The sequence below is a fragment of the Sphaerodactylus townsendi genome, linkage group LG01 (genome assembly GCF_021028975.2).
Source record: "Sphaerodactylus townsendi isolate TG3544 linkage group LG01, MPM_Stown_v2.3, whole genome shotgun sequence".
NCBI classification, from domain to species: Eukaryota; Metazoa; Chordata; class Lepidosauria; order Squamata; family Sphaerodactylidae; genus Sphaerodactylus; species Sphaerodactylus townsendi.
In genome coordinates, this window is record NC_059425.1 from 50,705,172 (window position 1) to 50,724,578 (window position 19,407).

Here is a 19,407-nt window from a genome sequence, read left to right on the forward strand (position 1 = left end):
TGACCATGCAAATTCATGTGCTTCTTCCATTTTGGGCTGTAGATTCTCCCTTCCTTTCCTCCTTTGTTTTTATCCCTTATTTCACATTATGTCAACATTAGCACTGACCATGATTAAACAGAATTTGAAACGAAGGGTGGAAGCATATGGGGAAGGGAGAACTCCCTTAGAAAATCCCTAGAGATGGCTGAAGAAATTCTGTGGGCTGTGTTCTGCATTGCTTATTTAAATTATTTTAATGATACTTTTGATGTTACTCTCTTCTCATATTTGAGGTAAATGCCGTAGTTATTTAATGGCAATTCATATCACTAAATCAGCATGGTTGTGTCAGGGAAAATATTTTTGTAACTCTACTAATTCTGGGTTGCTTTTGTCTGTTACACTTGTATTATGGAGTAAGGTGAATGTGAATACAGCTGACTCCACAGTTTCCAACTTAATTACTACCAAGGCCGTGGAAAAGAACACACAGAATAAAACAAAAAATCCAACTTCTAAACTATTTTTGCCATGAAAAAAAGTTCTTGAACTGTCAGAGAAGTAGCACAGCTGCTGGTTTCCTTTTCATACCAAATTTTTTTTTTTTACAAAATTCATCTGTGCTTTTATGCAGATAGGTTCGTCAGGGAGAAGGCAATCTTTAAGATATATTGGTCCCAGGCCAATATGCGTTTTTCACAGCTAAAGTTCAGCTTTCTTTTTCATGTTTTAGGTACAGTTGAAATCCTCAAAGCAATGCATGAAATGCAGGTAGAGCCTGATGTGGAAACATATGCCAACTATGTTTTGACAAATTTTGATGATATCAGCTCTTTGAGTAATTTGCTAAAGGTGAGTCCCATGCTTTAACTTCATCAAGTTTAATTATTTTCCACAGGGATGGTCTCAGATCTAGAATCATACTCTTGAAATACAGTTTTAACATCTCTTATTTCATCTCTTTAAAACTTATTTCATCTCTTTAAAAAAATATTTATTTAGAACAATTTTGTGCAGCTTTTCTGCAGGGTGTACAAGCCAGCAAACATGAAAACGTGAAAACATTTGAACTGCTACAATACCTTTAAAATATAAAAATTCACTTAAACGCATAAAATGTAAAATTCAGTTAGAAACACATAAACAACCAACACTAGAAGGAAGACCAAAAGCTGTTATTGGGGGTATGCCAGACAAAACAAAAAGTCTTCACCTGCTGGCGGACACTAATAGAAGGAGATAGACGAATCTCCCAAGTTTTGATTCTGTGATAGAGAGGACCCTTCCTTGGGTCGCTCCCCATCTAGTCTCAGATAGTGGGGGCAACTGAAGCAGAGCCCTTGAGGAAGTCCAGAGTGAGCAGGTAGGTTCTTAAGGGAGCAAGCAGTCCTTATAAGTTGGTCCCAGACAATGCAATTGACTTTCACAGTCAATACCAACACCTTGAATTGAGCCTGGAAAGTAATTGGAAGCCAAGACTAAAGTAAGATGATCCCTACTGCTCACTCCAGTCACTCTGGACACAGTATTTTGTACCAGCTTTAGCTTCTGGAGAGTCTTCAAGGCCAGCCCCGCACAGAATACATCACACTAATCTAATCCAAATGTTATCAGGACATGCACCAGTGGCAGAATAGTTTCTGTGTAGGAAAAGCTGCAGCTGGCTTACCAGCAGAAGATGGTGAAAGGCACCCTGGAGACAGTTGCCACCTATTTATCCAACAGGAGTTCCAGATCCAGGAGCATCATCAAGCTACTAACTTGCTCCTTAAGGGCGAGTGCAACTCCGTGTAGAACAGTATATTTCCTGGGTCAAACCTTTCTCTCACCAGTAGCACCTCTGTTTTGTCAGGATGGAGTTTTATCTAGTTAACCCTCATCCATTCCAAAACTGCTTCCAGGTCTCTGTTCACAGTTTCCACAGCCTCCCTGAGAGGCTGTTGGTGGTGCAAGATAGAGCTGTGTCATCTGTATGTTGGTGAAAGCTCATCCAAAATCTCTGGATGACCTTTCCCAGTAGATTTATATAGATGTTGAAAAGCATGGGGACAAGATGGAATCTTGGGAACCCTTTGGCCAAGGAGCAGTCCCCCAGCACTACATTCTAAAATCTGCCATCAAGTTAGGACTGGAATCAGCAAAAAAAGTGCCTCCCAGTCCTAAAAGATGTTCCAGAAGGATCCCATGATCAATTGTATCAAAAGTTGCTGAGAGATCCAGGAGAATTAACAGGTTATCACTCCCTATGTCTATCTCATGGCACATGTCATCCATCAGGGTGATTGAGGCTGGTTTAGAAGAAGAGGAGTTTGGATTTATATCCCCTCTTTCTCTCTTGTAAGGAGACTCAAAGGGGCTTACAATTTCCTTTCCCTTCCCCCCCCCCCAACAAACACCCTGTGAGGTGGGTGGGGCTGAGGGAGTTCCGTGACTAGCCCAAGAACTGTGACTAGCCCAAGGTTACCCAGCTGGCATGTGTTGGAGTGCACAAGCTAATCTGGTTCACCAGGTAAGCCTCCACAGCTGAAGTGGCAGAGTGGGGAATCAAACCTGGTTCTCCAGATAAGAGTGTATCTGCTGTTAACCACTATACCACGCTGGCTCTCATAACCAGGCCTGATAATTGGAATGGGTCTAAATAACCCACTTCATTCCAGAATCTCTGTAGTTGGTTAATTAGTTAGTATTCAGTATTCGCTGTGCTTGAGAATGGTACATTTGAAACAGGATAGTAGTTATTGAACTTGCTTGGTGTTAGGTCTCACAACCTTAAGCCAATAAACAGACTTTGAAGTATTGATCAGCAGTGTTTATTGAAAAGGCATCAAAGCACCATACTTAGCACAACCAGTTCTGACGAAGCTGGCATTCACAGTCCCTTTTATCCTCCATTGCAAGCTCCCCTCCCCTTTTCCCAAGACCTTGTGAAATAATTGTCCCTGGAACTGAGACATCCCAAGGTCGGCGGCAGATAGCAAGAGGAAGTCACCTGGCTTTCTGCTGTACGAAATAACAGATGTAATACAGTTCTCATGGGACAGAGGTACCAGGGGAAGCCTAGTTGTCTACAAAGTACAAGAAGCCATAAAGTAGAGATCAAGGAAAGAATGCACAGATGGCAGTAGATATATATATATAGGATGCTGGTTACATATATTTTTCTATCAGTTTGTTATCTTAAGCAGTTCCATTGGCTTGGAAGTGTATCTCAATCACCTAGATAGCATCCCCCTGACACTTGGGTCTAAAGTAGTTTCTTTAGAAATGGATGCACCACTGCCAGCTTCAAGACAGGAGTAACTGCCCTGTCTCTCAGAGACTCATTTACAGTCTTCTAGACCCAGTTTTCCACCCATCCCCTAGCAGATTTAAGCAGCCAGGAACGAAAGGATTATACAAACAGGGGGTAGGTCTCAAACCTCCCAGAATCCTATCCAAAGTCTAAGACTCCACAAGCTAAAGGGTATTTCACACAACTGGACAAATTGACACCCTGGGATTATTGGATCCTGTAGATTCTAATTTAGAGTCCGGGTTGGAACAGATGTAAGAGATTTTATCTGCAAAGTGCTCAGAACTGGCCAGAACCCAGTAGCTCCCTGGCCACCTGGAAGATTTCTGTGGGCCTACACTGTGTGGATGGAGTGGCGGCAGAAAAGTATTGCTACTTTGCTGCCATCAAAGCCATGGGGTAGTCTTTCAAATGAACTCTAACCTGTGCCTTGTCAGATTTGTCCCAATTCTTTTTCCACCATCACTCTAGACACCCCTGTCTTTTTATTGAAAATGCTTCAGAGAAGAATGAATTTCTCTTAATTCAAAGAGTTGAAAGGTTCCAGCATTGCTTTATGTAGCTTCTTGGAGTAGATCATTGATTTTTCAGTTGTTTGTTTCATTTTGAAATTCTAGTATTCATGCCCAAATTGAAACCAGTGCAGTTATACATAAATTGGCCACGTAACACACAGTGTGGTCAAAAGAATGATGGTGCTGTATAGTGTTGTTTATAAGTTCCAAATGTATTTTAAATGTATGACCTTCGGAAAGTGGAAACATCCTATAAATCAAACCAGTGTTATTACCCATGGCAATAGGCATGGGATTGATCTTCCTTATGGCTGCTCAGTGTACTCATGCTTCAGCTGAGATTTGGACCCATTACTTTCATCCCTTAAATCAGTATGCAGAACTTTGTGGTTCTTCACCTTATCATTATCTGTTCACAGGAACAAGGTTGCCCCATACAAACTAGTGCACTCGTTGCATCAGAAATCAGGCATGAAGCTGCCAATGGAAGACTGGATAAAGTGTTGGCATTAAGTAAGTATCCTCAATACCATAGCTGTTACCCAGATACCCAGTTAATTATTTAATACTGCCTTTTCACTTGATCAGGGTCTCCTTGGTGGATGTAAAACATTAAAACATTGGAACGATTAAAAACATAACATAATTCAGTAAAAATACATGAGGCAATGTATTGCTGTTTTAGGCTACTTTTAAGAATATCAAACTTTTAAAAAATTCTTTCAGATATGGTCTATTTTAGTAAAAAAAAAAAAAGAACTTTCCAGAGAAGTTTTGTTTTGTTTTGAGTTTTAGTTTTCAATTTAGTTTTGAAGTTTTATTTTCTGTATTTTTTAAATCATAAGACCAGCATTTATAAAAGTAGAAGCTAGCATTTATTTCGGGAAGTCTGTTGTTACTTTGTAGAGGATTTGTACAGGCAGTAGCTTAGAATAGACAAGCCAAATGTTACAAAAGAATCCAGTCCAAGAGAATCCAGAACAAGTTCCCAGGTATGTACTTGTTTTCACGGAGTCAGTGTCCACTTCCTCAGCAAGTGCATATCACAATGCCCATTTCTAATTCTTGAACAATTTTATGCACTTTGCCAAAGTACGTTCTACTTCTTGCAGTCTAACATACACTGTTATGTTTTGTGTATTCTGTTGATAGCAGCTTATTCAGGCCATAGAATCTCAAGAAACGTTTTCTAGAAAGTTATGTTGCGGTAAAAATGGTTGTCTTTCTAATTATTTCCTGATGTTCTGTAAGGTAGAATTCAGTGTGTTGCTGTGTGTATGCAGTACTAGAAATGTACTTATAAGATCTTTTAAATTTAAAATGTCATTCAATATATAAATAAAGGTAAAGTGAAATCACACTTGATTGCAAGTCTGATAGTTGATAAAACTACATTTTATTTCTAAACTATGTTCAGTTTATGCAAATTTACACCACGTCAATTTGAACATAAGAAATTCACTAAGTGGAACTGATTAGGAGCACAGCAATATAACTACAGGATTTTAAACAACATAACTAAGGTAAAAAGCAAAGCAACAATTACAAGTGTTGGCAAAAATCAAAGCAACATCTGTACACAGTTTCCTTTTAGGTTGCCTATAAACCATACTAATTATTTTATATGCTCTAAATTGAGTGAGTTTATTAAGGTACAGAATACAGTTTATATTGATCTAAATTGAATGCCTTTACCCTCAATTTAATGGAAATTTAAGCTCTTTCTAAATTTACACGAAGTACAATTCTTTTTTTTTGCATACTTTTCCCATTATTTACCTCCTTTGATGAATCAGCTGTGAAAAATATAGGGAGAATTTTCCTGGAACAGCAGCACTATAATTGAAAATATAAATATTTATGAAAATTAACTGAACACAGACCTTCAAATGCCTGTATCAAGCACCTGGAAAAGAGTGCTGTACTCTTTCTCTGCTTATGAATTGCACAACTAGTGGTCAGTGATCTCGACTCTTCCTGTGCCAATTGGCAGGAGGAGGTGTTGTCCCCTTCACCCATAGCTAATAAGAGTAGTCAAAGCTCATAACTCTCTCCCTCTGTTCGGCTGGTGGGATCCTGTCACTCTGCAGAGGCTATTCAGTCTGGTGCTAAGCATGAGGTTGATAATGTCAGTGCCAGAGTATTACACTCTTATAATGTTGCATTTGAACAGTACAAGAATCAGGTTAATTTTTAATTCCTGTTAATGAATGTGAACATTTTCCTATAATATTCAGATGTGAACAGTATTACATGAGTGTTTTCTGTTCAAATCACTGCAACAAAGAAGATATTGCGGCAGACTTTTCCTTAGCCTAGTACTCTTTGAAAGTGAAACAAGCTGACCCTTTTGACACCCTTAGAATATTGCTGCATAATTAAACCAATGAATGTGTAAATTGTTTGGCACTGCTCTAGTAATGAAAGAGAAAATTCAGTTAAGCATCACTTTCATATCCAGTCTGGGAAGGGGCTGTTGATTGTTCTTCTAATCTCCTATAACGCAAAGATTTCCTCTACTGGCCAGATGAAAACTGAAGCATCATTGAAGGAGTCTGACAGCTTGTATGAAACCAGATGTTTCTCTTTATCATTGTCATCATCTTTTGATATTTTTAAACTTGTTTATTTTGAAGGAAACTGTCAGCTGTAGCCAAACATATAGAGATAAACCACAGCTGATTTTGTTTAATTTTAATGAACAAAAACTTTTCAGCCTGGATTTTTATTTAATGAGAAACAATAGACCACTAACTAGATGAAGCATCTCTCTCTCTCTCTCTCTCTCTCTCACACACACACACACTCACTCACTCACTCACTCACTCACTCACTCACTCACTCACTCACTCACTCTCTCTCTCTCTCTCTCTCTCTCTCTCTCTCTCTCTCTCTCTCTCTCTCTCTCTCACACACACACACACACACACACACACACACACACACACACACACACTCTCTCACACACACACACACACCAGGAGCTATTTAATACAAGGCACAGTATAATCAATCAATCAATCAATTACTTCCTTGGTCCAGGGATTGGACAAGATTCTTTTCTACATCAAATCAACCTAGGGACCCTTCCTGCATATTGGTATAAGAAAAACATTTTAAATCAGCACCTTGCATTTGGCCTGGAAATATACAGGGACTCATCTTTAAATTCCCAGTAGCAACGTTGGTTCTGTGTTCTGAACAAACTAGCTTCTAGTCTGTCTTCAAATGCAGCCTCTCATAAGCTCATTAATTTACAATTAAAGATCCAATGGAGAATGATGCTTACTGATAAATTTTCTGTATATAGATTTACAGTAACATCGACAGAGTCCAAAAAGGTACGTAATCCAAAGCTAGGATGTAGCATATCTTTTTCTTTTCTGATTTATGAACAAAGGCCAGTAATTAAAGAAACAGTGTTTAAAGATCAATCTCTAATATGCAAAAAACAGTTTTATAAAATGTATTGTCGGAGACTTTCACTGCCAGATTCAACTGGTTCTGGTGGGTTTTCCGGGCTGTGTGGCCGTGGTCTGGTGGATCTTGTTCCTAACGGTTTGCCTGCATCTGTGGCTGGCATCTTCAGAGGTGTATCACAGAGAGAAGTCTGTAACATACATGACAGATGCAGGCAAACCGTTAGGAACAAGATCCACCAGACCATGGCCACACAGCCAGGAAAACCCACCAGAACCAGTTTTATAAAATGATTTCACATTAAATTACTGTTCTTTAATCCTGATGTTTTAATCACTGCTTTTTTGGAGATGTTAGGATGAAAACATTCTTAACCATTTCATTTCCTCTGCAGTATCGTCATCAGATACGCCATCTGTGGATCTCATTCTGTTCAGAGGTAGTCTAACCGTTGGATTCAAAAGGTAAGGGTCTGTGACTCATTCTCACTTTTTGTCTCTGCATGGTCTCAACTCTTGATTCTTGATTTGGAGCAGATTTATAAAAGTAATTTCTAGCGCTTTTACCTGTGTAGGAATAGTGACTGACAGTGTCAGGAGTTGGACAGGACTTTTCTGTAGGCTGCAAAGGTAGTGGGAATGGCTATCTGAGTCCCCCAACTTAGTCTGATGAAATCCTGCCTTCCTTTTGGTGAGCCACTTAAGGCACTTCTCAGATGGAGCTGGAGGTATCAAAACTTTCAACCTATGTAAGTGCTGGCATTAGCATAAGCTTTGGTTCTAGGATTTGAAAGCAGTGACAATGATGAGAATTGTGCAGAAACTTTGTAATGTAATTATCTTCCCAAACCGGGGACTTATATGCTGTACATCAGGACTGGCCGTACCATTTCAGAGGCCAAATAGGAGTTGACTTTCCTGATTGCCCACTTCCCACATAACACATTCCAAAACTCGTATGCTAAGGAAAAGGCTAGCCTAACATCCATCTTGCTGACCTGCTAGTTTTGTATATACACTCATTTGCTTAAATTATGGAAGCCATTTCTTGATTGTAGGGTTAGTAATGCATTGTGTGTCTTTTATTACGTGTGTTCTATTTCCAAAATGTATCTCTTAGGGAGAGGGGAGAGTGCCAACTTTAGGTTTGTGATTGCTGCTATATATGTTGCCTGTCGGGTAGTTTCATCTTTTCTATGTTCAGTACAACCAGCAAAGGAAATGATAACTTAAGATCATGTTGGGCTGTTAATGCTGGTACTGCCACTTTTGGTAAAACACATGAAGGTCTGTACAAGTGGGGGGAAATGAAGGCACATTTTCATTGCACTCCAAAGAAAGAAACCTAAACAATTTGTTTCTGTAAACCCTTCATTTCAGAATGCTGCTTTTAAGGAAGGTTTTGTGGGGGCTGAAAGAACACATAACCAATACAATAACAGTAAACATGGCTTACTAATAGTGCTGCAAGTTTTCATTCATTTGGGTAGTGGCTCAGTGTTAGTGTATCTGGTTGGCATACAGACTTAACTGGTTTAATCTCCAGTTAAAAGAATCACGTAGTGAGTGATGTGAATGTCCTGAGTCTGCTCGCTGCCAGTCAGTGATGACCATGATTGACCAGTGCTCTGACTCAGCACTAGGCAGCTTCAAGCATTCAAGTCCCGGTATATCCCTGTTAATCATATTATTTCCCATTATCCTTTCAAGTCAGCAGATTGATCTGATCCAGCTTGGCTGGATGGTGTTTATTAGCATAAATAGACCGAAAGGAAAAAGAGGTAAGGGAAGATTGTGATAAACCACTTCAGCAGTCCACCCCCACCCCCCATGTCTTCTTCTGTAATACAGAGAACTAAACTACTCCCTTGACAAATGCATGGAAATGTTAGCTTGGAGAGTAGAATTGTCCTAAATTTTTAGTTACATTAAAACACTGAAGGTCAAAACTTGTATGTGAATGTATATTTTAAAAACTGTGTGTGTTTAAGGTGCTCCCTTCAAAGAATAATCTTGAAGACCGTTGAGAGATGTTTTGTAAATGCAAAATGTCACTAATCAAAGAAGCAACCATTAGAGAAATGACAAGTACAGCTAACTGTGCACATCTGAAAACTTCCTGTGCCCTAGATGCTTGCGTAACCTCTAATTTTGAATATGTCTGAGTACATTCCAGTGTTTGACGCTGCAAGAATCTGTTGCTGTGACTATACAGCGTTTTTATTATATTCAACTTCTTTAAAAAAGAGAGCACCTATTTTTAAATGTTCATCTTACATGTGTAAAGAATAAAAGAGCTCTTTATTTGGCCAAAATGAAGAGTTGAACTGTAGAAACAGAAGCTTGCTGGCTGCTTCACAGGTTACATATATATTGGTTTCTTGTAGATCTAGTATCTATTCATCAATGTTATAGAAGTAGTATTTGTTTAGTTGTGGATAACATACGAGATATACCCTAACTCATAAATATGGGAAATACCAGTGTTTGCTTTTTAAAATGTTTCATGAGACTATGTAGTAAAATTATAATTGTCTGTTTGTGAATTCAAATCCACTGTTAATACTTTGTGGCTAAATATTATGCATTTGTATTACGGAATTTAAATTGTTCAGTTCATTTTGATCTGCATTCAGTATAGTTCTGAACCCCTCTTCGATTCCTCAGTACCTGATCATTAACTATGGTAATCTGGCCTTTCCTTCATTTGCCAACAGAAAAGGAAACTACAACTCAATTCATTTACTACAGTAGAACACACTTTGAGCCTCCAGCTGTACAAGGAGCACACCCTTGTTAATAGCTCGTCCTGTTTCATTTTCTTTCCACTTATTCCTCCTCCTTGGAAGTTCACTCTGTGGCTTCACATGGCTTCTGGAGGTGCAGCAGTGGCCAGAAGGTGGTTGATTACTTCAGTATAATATCAGACTTTAATTAGCAATGTATATGGTTTTCAAGTCCTTTTTAATGCTGTCCTCTGGGAGAGCACAGCAGGGCTTACTAATGAGTTAATGTGAACAAGATAAGCTGACTATCAACAGTATGTGACAGTAGCCAGTAAATACTTCTGAGCAGCAACTGAGAGTTGATTTGTGTCAGAGATCATGGCGAAGCAGGTCCCTGAGGTGCAAGCTATCATTTTGCAAATTATGATTACAGGTACACTGACTGATTTGGAAAACCTGCCCCAGTGGAATCTGCCAATTCCACACAGGCCAATTCCACACTAGTAATACTTGCCACTTTTTTTTTTGAGAGGGCAAATTTAATTTTGCTATTAAACCTAGCATCAAAAAAGTTAATGGTATAAAGAGTACTTTGGTAGTATACTCTTGTCGTAGTCAACAGCAGTAGTCATTGTAATAGCGTTTGCCATTGATTCTGTCTCTTCAGTGACTTGATTAATTTTAAATAGGTCAGCCCACTGATGCAACTGTGCAATTGGTGAATGTTCAGGAAGAACATGGAATGTCATACAATTCAGGATATGGATTTTGCTTGGTTAAAACCAAAGAACCTAAAGGGTAAACTTAACCAGTAGAGAAGCTATCAAAAAATGTCCTATTCTCTGGGCAGGAATGTCAAAGAAAAAATGACTCTCTGACAATATCCTTCTGTGAACAATTTTGACGTAATCAGGAACTGATGTGTCAGATCAGTTGCTTGTCAGTTCAGAGAGGAACTTGCCCTGGAAAAATCATCCAAGCTTTGAAGCAACATTTTGTTTTCTCTTTGGACCTGTGCTTAGCTCACTTTCGAGTTAGTCTGCCAGAGGCATAATGAGATTAAATAAATGTGTTTCAAAGCTCTAAGGATCCTTTAAAATGCTGTTCTTCTCAATACAATGTACAGGCTAACTATTAACATTCTTTTTTTTAAATTTCTTTTTTCAATCATAAAGCACAAGATTTTATAGAATCATGAAATTTTGTTTTCCCATGTGCTATAAATAAATCTGGTTTGGTTCATCTAGTTTTGTAGCATAATTTTATACTAGTCCATTTTTCATCATACAATCTTCATTTGCTATGATAGTTTTGAGGGATGAAATGTCTGGTAGACATTCAGTAATATAGCAGTATTTGGATATATGATTAGCCTCTAGATGGGGTTGGTATGCATTTCATGAAGCAGAAAAATCTATATTGTTTTTGGAACATTAAGTTTGCATTTATTTGTAAAGTAGTTGATGGAGGCACTGCATTGTCAGCATCAGGAATCACCTGGGATAACTGCAAAAACTAATGGGCTAGCTGTGTTGGTCTGTTGTAGCAAAAACAACTTACAGCCTATTTATATTTCTACTGCAGACTTTGGATAATATAAATGAGATATTATTTTCACAATAGATGAAGAATTGTGGTTTCCTAATACTGCACTGGGGCTGGTACTGATTCACTTCATGAACAATCTGGATTCAGGATGATGTAGCTGCATTTACCGCCTTCTTCCAGATGTTGAATCCTAAACAAACTTCAGTGCCCAATATAAATGTTTGGACATAATACTTATTTAAGAAAAACCTGGTTGTGACAACTCAGGAAAGATTTTCTGATCCTCATCAGTGAACTGTCTAATAAATTGACTGTGTGTGCTTTTGCAGTGAAAAACAAAAACAAAATTGCAGATCGAAATCCAAAGAAAAGGATTGGGAGTTAACCTATTGTGCCATGTAAACAATGTCCTGCGCAGTCAGCATTGTGGAGGTTTTCTAGCAACCTCAATTTTGTCAACCTTCAAGTTTTAATTCCTGTTAGTAAAAGGCAGGAGGAGAGGCAGGGCAGTTTCTAGGGTTGCTTTGACCTTTGAGGGAGAACTTACTCAGGCATGGCCCAGCTACCTATATTCAACAACAGCCACCACCTGTGTAGAGTTATTTTAGTTTCAGACTAGGATCTGGGAGACCCAGGTTTGGATCCTGGCACAATACAACTGAGCCTGGCCCAGCACTACACAACGCCCCAGCTCTTTCTGGAGAGCCGCTGGCAGGGCAGGAGGGAAAGCTAGTGACATGGGGCCAGATTGGCTGGTGGGTGTGAAAGAGAAAGAGAAAAAGAAGAAGGGGAGAGGCCACGGGGACTTTCAGGAGAGAGAGAAAAGAAATAGTGTCAAAAGAGAAATTGGGAGCCCTGCAAATCTCTGTGGTTTCCCCACTTGTACATGTTTGCAGTGGTGTTACTCTTCTTTAAACTGGGAAATCCCACAATTTCTGCTACAACTTTTAAAATTGGGCATGTACATTTGCTACCCTGTTAGGCTTTCATTTAAAGCCAGAGTCAAACAATTCAAGGCTTTTGCATCTGTTGTCTCAATAAATATCATAGCACATTGCTGTGTGTGAAGTGCATTTTGGCAAAGTTTTCTGTGGTTCCCAAGACTTAATCTGAGATATTTATGTGTCAGGCAGGGTTCACACACAACAATCATGATTTTTTTTAATACATAGAAATGAAATTTTGATAATCCCTCACAATTTGTGGGAATGAAGAGGAGCTGTGTGTTTCATATACTGTATTTTGAATAATATGAAGCATAGCTGTCCATGTTAAATAATATGATTAGACGATTCTTAAATGTTGTCGAAATTTTGCTAAGCAGAGATAGGTTACAGTTTACCATTTTCTTGGAAAACTCTTTTAGCAGGGAGCATATGAAATCTACTTCTCCACGTATAATCTGTGATCATGAGTTGCGTGATTAGTCGCACAGTAACAGATCAATCATGTGGATTAATAAATGCTTTCTGCATTACTTTTAAGGAAATACACGGTGTTGGAAAGCACAAGGCTTTTCCTGTCATCAGATAGTTGCTTAACGGGATACCCCAGTATAAGCATTAGTGTGATGCTGTGGTTAAATGTCTTTAAAACCTTTACTGGTAGTCATAAAAAAGAAAGAAAAGAACATTGTATTTTCAGCTTTCTACATTTTATTAGTATGAATTTCCTGTATACTATACTGTATTTCTAAACCTTTCTCCATCAGTGAGTTAGAATATCAATGTATCACTTTAATAGGAATTAATAACGCCATCAGCCGCAGTTGTAAATACTCTCAAATGTTTTATGTTGTAGAAATATATTTCTGCTAAATTATGTACAAATTAATGTCTTCAGTACATATGCTGACCTATGGTAAAAGAAGGAACGAAATTAATATTTCTGCTACTTAATTTGTTATCCTGTGCTGCCCTCTACAGGTGCGATGATGTAGATCTTTGGAGCAAGGTAAGTGTACGTTGCAATACGTAGAGTTATTTGAAATGGTTTGGACACAAAAGATTTATTGTCTTAGTCCTAAGTGATCAAACTAGGATTATGCCACATTACTGTACATGGTCAGATACATTATTTTAAATATTTAAAGGTGTTATTCAGCCAAAATTAAGAAGCTATTGATCTGCTGATTAATTAAAAGGGTTTTAAAGTACTTGATTTTGGCTGGATCATGCATATAGATTGTTAATCAGCTGCTTAATTAAAATAAACTTGAGCTTTGTGGCTTCATAGAAAAACAATGCAGTGTATTTTTCCTTTGATAATGCAGGTATGTATAAAGTTGGGGTGGGGTGAGGAATCAAATCTTTCTCATTTAGAAGACCAAAAGTAGACATATGTATAAAAATCCTGTATTTGGACAGTGTAAACATCTGGTATAAATATCATAGAAGGTAACCATCCACCGGATGAAATAGTCAGATAATTAGATTATCTTGTAAAATATGCAAAGTTTTTTCCATGTCACAAAAAATCCTTCAAGTACAAGAACCTGGTTTCAAGTACAAGAACCTGATAATCAATCTTACACTAAAATGTGTTTCTATTGCCTTCCCCTTCATGAGCATCAAATTTGGTTTGGAAAGTACGCTTACACCATTGTTTAACACCGAAGTATTGGATGCATTTGTATTACAGACCTTATTTACATTATTCTTATTCTTTCTCTGTAACCTTTTTGAGTTTTGGTTATTCATGTCTTACCGAGCTTCTAGGGTTGCACATACACTGGATTGTAATGCTTTAGAGATCAAGTTGCAGATTTCTCTTCGCTAAAAGTATTGTCTTCACCTATAATATTTGCTGATGCATAGTGTTTGCTAAATTAAGAAATTGGCAACATGTATGAATGCAGACAGATAATACTGACATTGCAGAATTGTGTATTTTAAAATGCAAATTATGTCAGCATGACTATAAATTGCATGTATTGGAAAATCCTTGCCTCTTGCTACTGTAATTAATAAATATAACTTAACTTTGGTAGGAATATAAAGCATTTATTGTACTTTTTAAAAACGTTGCGGAGTCTAAGACAGCAACAAGTTAAGCTGCTATTTGAAGTGCTTATGGGATATTTTATTATGAAATTGAATGCAAGCCAATAGCATAGCAAATACCTGATTTTTATTGTTCATTCCAGTTGATAACGAATGTTTTTGAGGCAAAAAAAGCCCTGTCTGGTATGCACAACTGTACTTGTACAACGGCAGTCACACTGCCATCCGTAACAAAATTTCCTGTTCTACATCCCCTCTGCCCATCTTGTACAAACAAGACATCAACCCTGTTTCTGATACTCCGGTTGGGTGGTTGGAAAGCACTGAGGACTGCATAATTGCATGGCAGCCACAGCTGCTCACTGTGCAGGCCGACTGCTAGCAATTCAAAAACAGCTCCACAGCTGATAGGAAGGTGGGTGGGGGTGTGCAGGGGGATGCTTGTCAGGATCAAATTGCCCTGAATGGGGGAGGGGGGTGACAGTCAAAATCTGTTACTCCAGAAGTCAAACCCGGCCACTGTCAGATCATTTAGTTGTTAGTCATATAAAAGACAAAGCTTGCTGCACTATGATCCTACTCAAATTTGGGAAAAAATATTTTGATTGTAGTAAGTTCCCTTAGTGTTGCAGTCAAAGTATGGCATCATTTTTGTAAATGTGAGATAGTTGTTGGGGTGTCTGGTTTGAAACATGTAACCGGTCAAAATAACATTTCATATACAATTCTTACATAATTAAATGTTGTGGTTAATAATTGCTCTGAGTGATCAATTTTTCCTTTTCACTAATATAGATGAAATACATTAATATAATCATGTAGAGTTTCTTATAGCTACACTTCCTAAAACATTTGGTGTACAATGTGTTGTTTGAAAACACATTTACAAAAAACTTCCTTAAAAAACCATATTGCTATGATGTGACATAAATAATACCTTAGTGAAGCGATGCTTTATTATTTGCAGAATTCAATTTCAGATACTATTTGCCCTTGCTTGCTTTTCTTGGCTGCAATGTACGATTATTCTGTCTTCACAGATAACAGAACTGTTGTACAAGGATGGACGTTATTGCCAGACGCCTCCAGGACCAACTGGTAGAGTTTCAATTTCTATGATTGTAACTTATCCACAAATCCGTTCTTCTGTGTAATGATGGGCTTGAGGGATTACAACAGTAAACACTGATTACTTTTTTTTTGAAAGTGAAATTTGAAAACATGTTGGGTAAAATCTTCATCCATATAATCACAGTATAATTTATAGAATCTATAAGGTTTTATTAGTTGTGGCTTTTTTCCTCTTTAATTAAAATGTTTCTCATACTTGGAGATGTTGGTGTGTTAAGTAAAATAGAAATGATTGCACTGCATTATAGTTAAAATATATAAACAAATACTTATTGTAATGTAGACATGTGTTCATTTTTGAAGTTTTCTCTAATAGAGCAAAAATGACAGTGAGTGTCTTGAATATGCTGTTTTAAAAATAAATAAAAAGAAGGTGCACGTCACTATAGGGGTCCCTTATAGAAAGCTCATTAACTCTTCCTGATGCTCCTATACATTTTATGCCTGAGTGCTGAGGAAAATTAGTGCTGTTAGCAATACAGCATCTTTTGTTAATCTTGATTTTCATTGGCTAATTAGCAGCTCTCCACAGGATTATTGGATCTGGTTGTTAAAAATCATTTAATACTCTTTACAGTATTCATGTTCAGTCACTAGCTGCAAAAAGCATTGTAAATACTGTGAAATATACAGAAACTGTGTACACCGTGCTTTAGGAAGCTCTCTTTATTTCCTTTTGAATAAATGACAAAATATTTATGGAAACTATTTTGGGATAGTGGGCAGAGAAGTGGGGGGGGGGAGGAGAGGCCTTGGGCAGTACTGCTTCTGTCACACAGCAGTGGGAAAAATAGATTGGAGAAAGATTTTGTACTGAAAAGCTGTCACTGGGTTTGAAAATAATTAATATTCCTTTCACTCACCAGTTAGATATGTGCTCCCAAACCACATAATCTCTATGCCTCAATGATCATTGTTGCCATTTCAGAGCATCTCATCAGGGTGACATCTCACACCAAAATGATTTCTTATAAATTAATCTTGATAACATGACAGTGTCAGTAATTTTAGTGGAATGCTTTCTCTTGTGTTTTTTTGCCTCCCGCAGAAGCTGTTGGATATTTTCTTTATCACTTGATTGACAGCATGAGTGACTCAGAGGTACAGGCCAAGGAGGAGCGGTTGAGACAATACTTCCATCAGCTGAAGAAGATGGTACCGTTTCATTTTTTGCTACATAATGCCTGTCCTGCCTGACATGTATCTATTAGATTTGAAATTGCAGCTTTTAAGTACAACCAGACCACTTCTCAATGACATACAAGTGCTGGAGACTTAAATTATGTCTGAAATTTGTCTAACGGAAATTATCTCAGTTTGGTTGCGTTTTTAAAACTCATGTAATTTTCTCCACCTCTTGGTACAGAATATAGTAATCCCTCACAACATCTTCAGAGGTATTTGTAACATACTGGACAGCTGTCATGTTCCCGAATTAATTAAGGTGCGTAATGGTAAATAATCTCTTAATCTAAAAATATATGTACATATTTTCATCAGTGTAGAAAACGTAAAGTATTTGTCTCAACTATACAAGCATCCTAATCTTACCATAACTAAAGAAAAAATTGCTTTGAAAGTAGGGCGTTTTAAAACTCCAACTATGAGGTAAACTGAGCAGAAATTGTAACAGCATAGCTAGAAACATTACTGAAACATGATTTTGTTCTCCAAAGGAAATTTGTGCATCATAAACATGTTTATATTTATACTCAAATGTATTCTTATTTTTTAGGATGCAGTTTTATTGACTGATAGAGAAAAACTATCACAAGGTGATATAGCAAAAGTAAGTAGGCTGGCAACTATACAGTTTTCTTAGTTACACATGTTAGCACCAAAAAAAAAAAAGATAAAGCTTCCTTGGTAGTGATTTTATTGTTAATGTCTCAGCCTTTCTTTAAGAGATGCTGTATTATTAGCAATGGAAATATTTGATTTGCTAGTGAGAATGTCTAGGTGATACTCTTGACTTTCCTGGAACCTGGCTTGAATGTGTTGGGTGTCTGTCTTTTTGACTAATTTTTCTCATTTAAAAAATGCAATTTCACAAGGATGATTTCTGATTTGTGTCCCATTGATCAGACGGGGAGGATGCACAAATATCTCTGCCTTTGACCACATCCTTTGTTTTTTACTGAATAGAAAGGCTTACGCACAGAAGGAGTAATACGGGATAGGGTAAACCCAGTATGGGAGCTTCTGCAATAAGATCTAGATCAGGGGACCCCAGCCTTTTTGAGCCTGGAGGCACATTTGGAACTTGGACATGGTATGGTGAATGTTGGGACAAGACTGCTGCTACAAAATGCCTGCCACAGTAGAGGGAGCTAGCCACAAATTGGCTGGTACAGCTTAACTTCAGTAACACATTATAGATCCTTGTGCTGTGATGGTAGCTTCTGCCAAAGCAACATTTTAAAATCTCCATACAGCCAATCAGAACCTTTACTGGGCAAAAGCCCTACTTGGCCCCACCCACTTCCTAAAAACCATTGGTTGGCACAAGAAAAGGTGTCTCAAACATCCCGTTGGGGACCCCTGTTCTAGATAGTGTAGGACAATAATAGATGTAGGTGGAAGTTGTGTCTATGACTTCTCATAGCTCAAGCAGTTATATTTTGATATGTCTGTATGGATCATGAGACACTACTTTTGTGTTTGGAGGTTTTGTATCTAGTGTACAAAAGTGAAAATACAAAGAAACTACAATATACTTTACTATTATTGGACTTTTACAGATTTGTTCTTGCTTGCACATCCTTGCTTTCTCCCCTTAAAAGTGCTCTAACGGAGCTGTTCCTCTGGTTGAGGACTACAACTGTGTCCCAACTAGTTGGCCTTTCCCCTTTCCTACTCCCCCAACTCGTATGGTACATGGATGGTTTTGATTTTATTGGGGCGGGGGGGGGGGGGTTACTTTTATTATTTATATATCTGAGGATATTTTTCTCCCCCTCAGGTTGACATTACTGGCGCTGGAATGTTGATTGGAACTTACTGTTTATGACCCTTTCTATTTTTTTGCAACTGACTGTTGTAAGCCGCCCTGAGCTTGAATGGGGAAGGGCGGCCTGTAAGCCAATAAAATAACAACAGTAATAGCATTAATAAATAAACAACAATAATAAAATAACAAACTCTGTGTATTTTGATATTGTCCCATCATCTTGGCCTTAGTTTGCAGGGCTTTCAGTGTCTGACTTGGAGGAAAAACTCAGCCAGCTTAAAGCTGAAAACCAGCCTGTTGAAGATACTCTCAAGCAACTCATATTTGCTCTTTGTTCAGAAGAGGTAATTTTTGGTGCTTCTGTGCTTTGTGTTGGTACTGTTGAGCACTGTACTCAAATGGCTGGTAATGGGTTCATTTATGCAACATCGTCAATGCACATGAACTTCTACAGAGTACTAGAAAACAAATGGCAGTTCTCTGTCCTGACCTCCTTACAGTCTAGAGGTAGGCAGTTGGGATAGGATAGGGAAAAGCAGTGTTAATAAGTAATCGTTAAGAGCAAATGCAGTTTATATGTCCTTTAGCCTCATTTCAGTTCGTAGGGCTTAGGGGAGGGGAGCAAGGGAAAGTGTATTGTTTTGAAGGTTCAGATTTTGGCCCTTGTAAATCAAACCCAAGTGCAAAATTAAAGCAATTAAAGTAAAAAAGTCACATCATTGCAGTTACCCCATGAATGGCATGTTTTGGGATTGCTCTCATCTGTTAATGGTAATCTGCAAAGTGAATTATTGTAACAGCTGTGATAGGTTTATCATACATGCCAAATGTCCTTTCAAGCC

At 38.0% G+C, this 19,407-nt stretch overlaps 1 protein-coding gene across 1 annotated transcript in view; it reads left to right on the forward strand.

The window, feature by feature from the left end:
- The window catches only part of LRPPRC (leucine rich pentatricopeptide repeat containing), a 127,791-nt gene that overhangs the window by 39,070 nt on the left and 69,314 nt on the right, over positions 1–19,407 (forward strand). Inside the window, exons 12-20 of the mRNA XM_048482994.1 lie at positions 716–834; positions 4,209–4,302; positions 7,604–7,673; positions 13,408–13,435; positions 15,525–15,582; positions 16,664–16,770; positions 16,982–17,059; positions 17,351–17,404; positions 18,796–18,909. Coding sequence (XP_048338951.1) covers positions 716–834; positions 4,209–4,302; positions 7,604–7,673; positions 13,408–13,435; positions 15,525–15,582; positions 16,664–16,770; positions 16,982–17,059; positions 17,351–17,404; positions 18,796–18,909 — 722 coding nt within the window. The remainder of the gene's footprint in view (positions 1–715; positions 835–4,208; positions 4,303–7,603; positions 7,674–13,407; positions 13,436–15,524; positions 15,583–16,663; positions 16,771–16,981; positions 17,060–17,350; positions 17,405–18,795; positions 18,910–19,407) is intronic.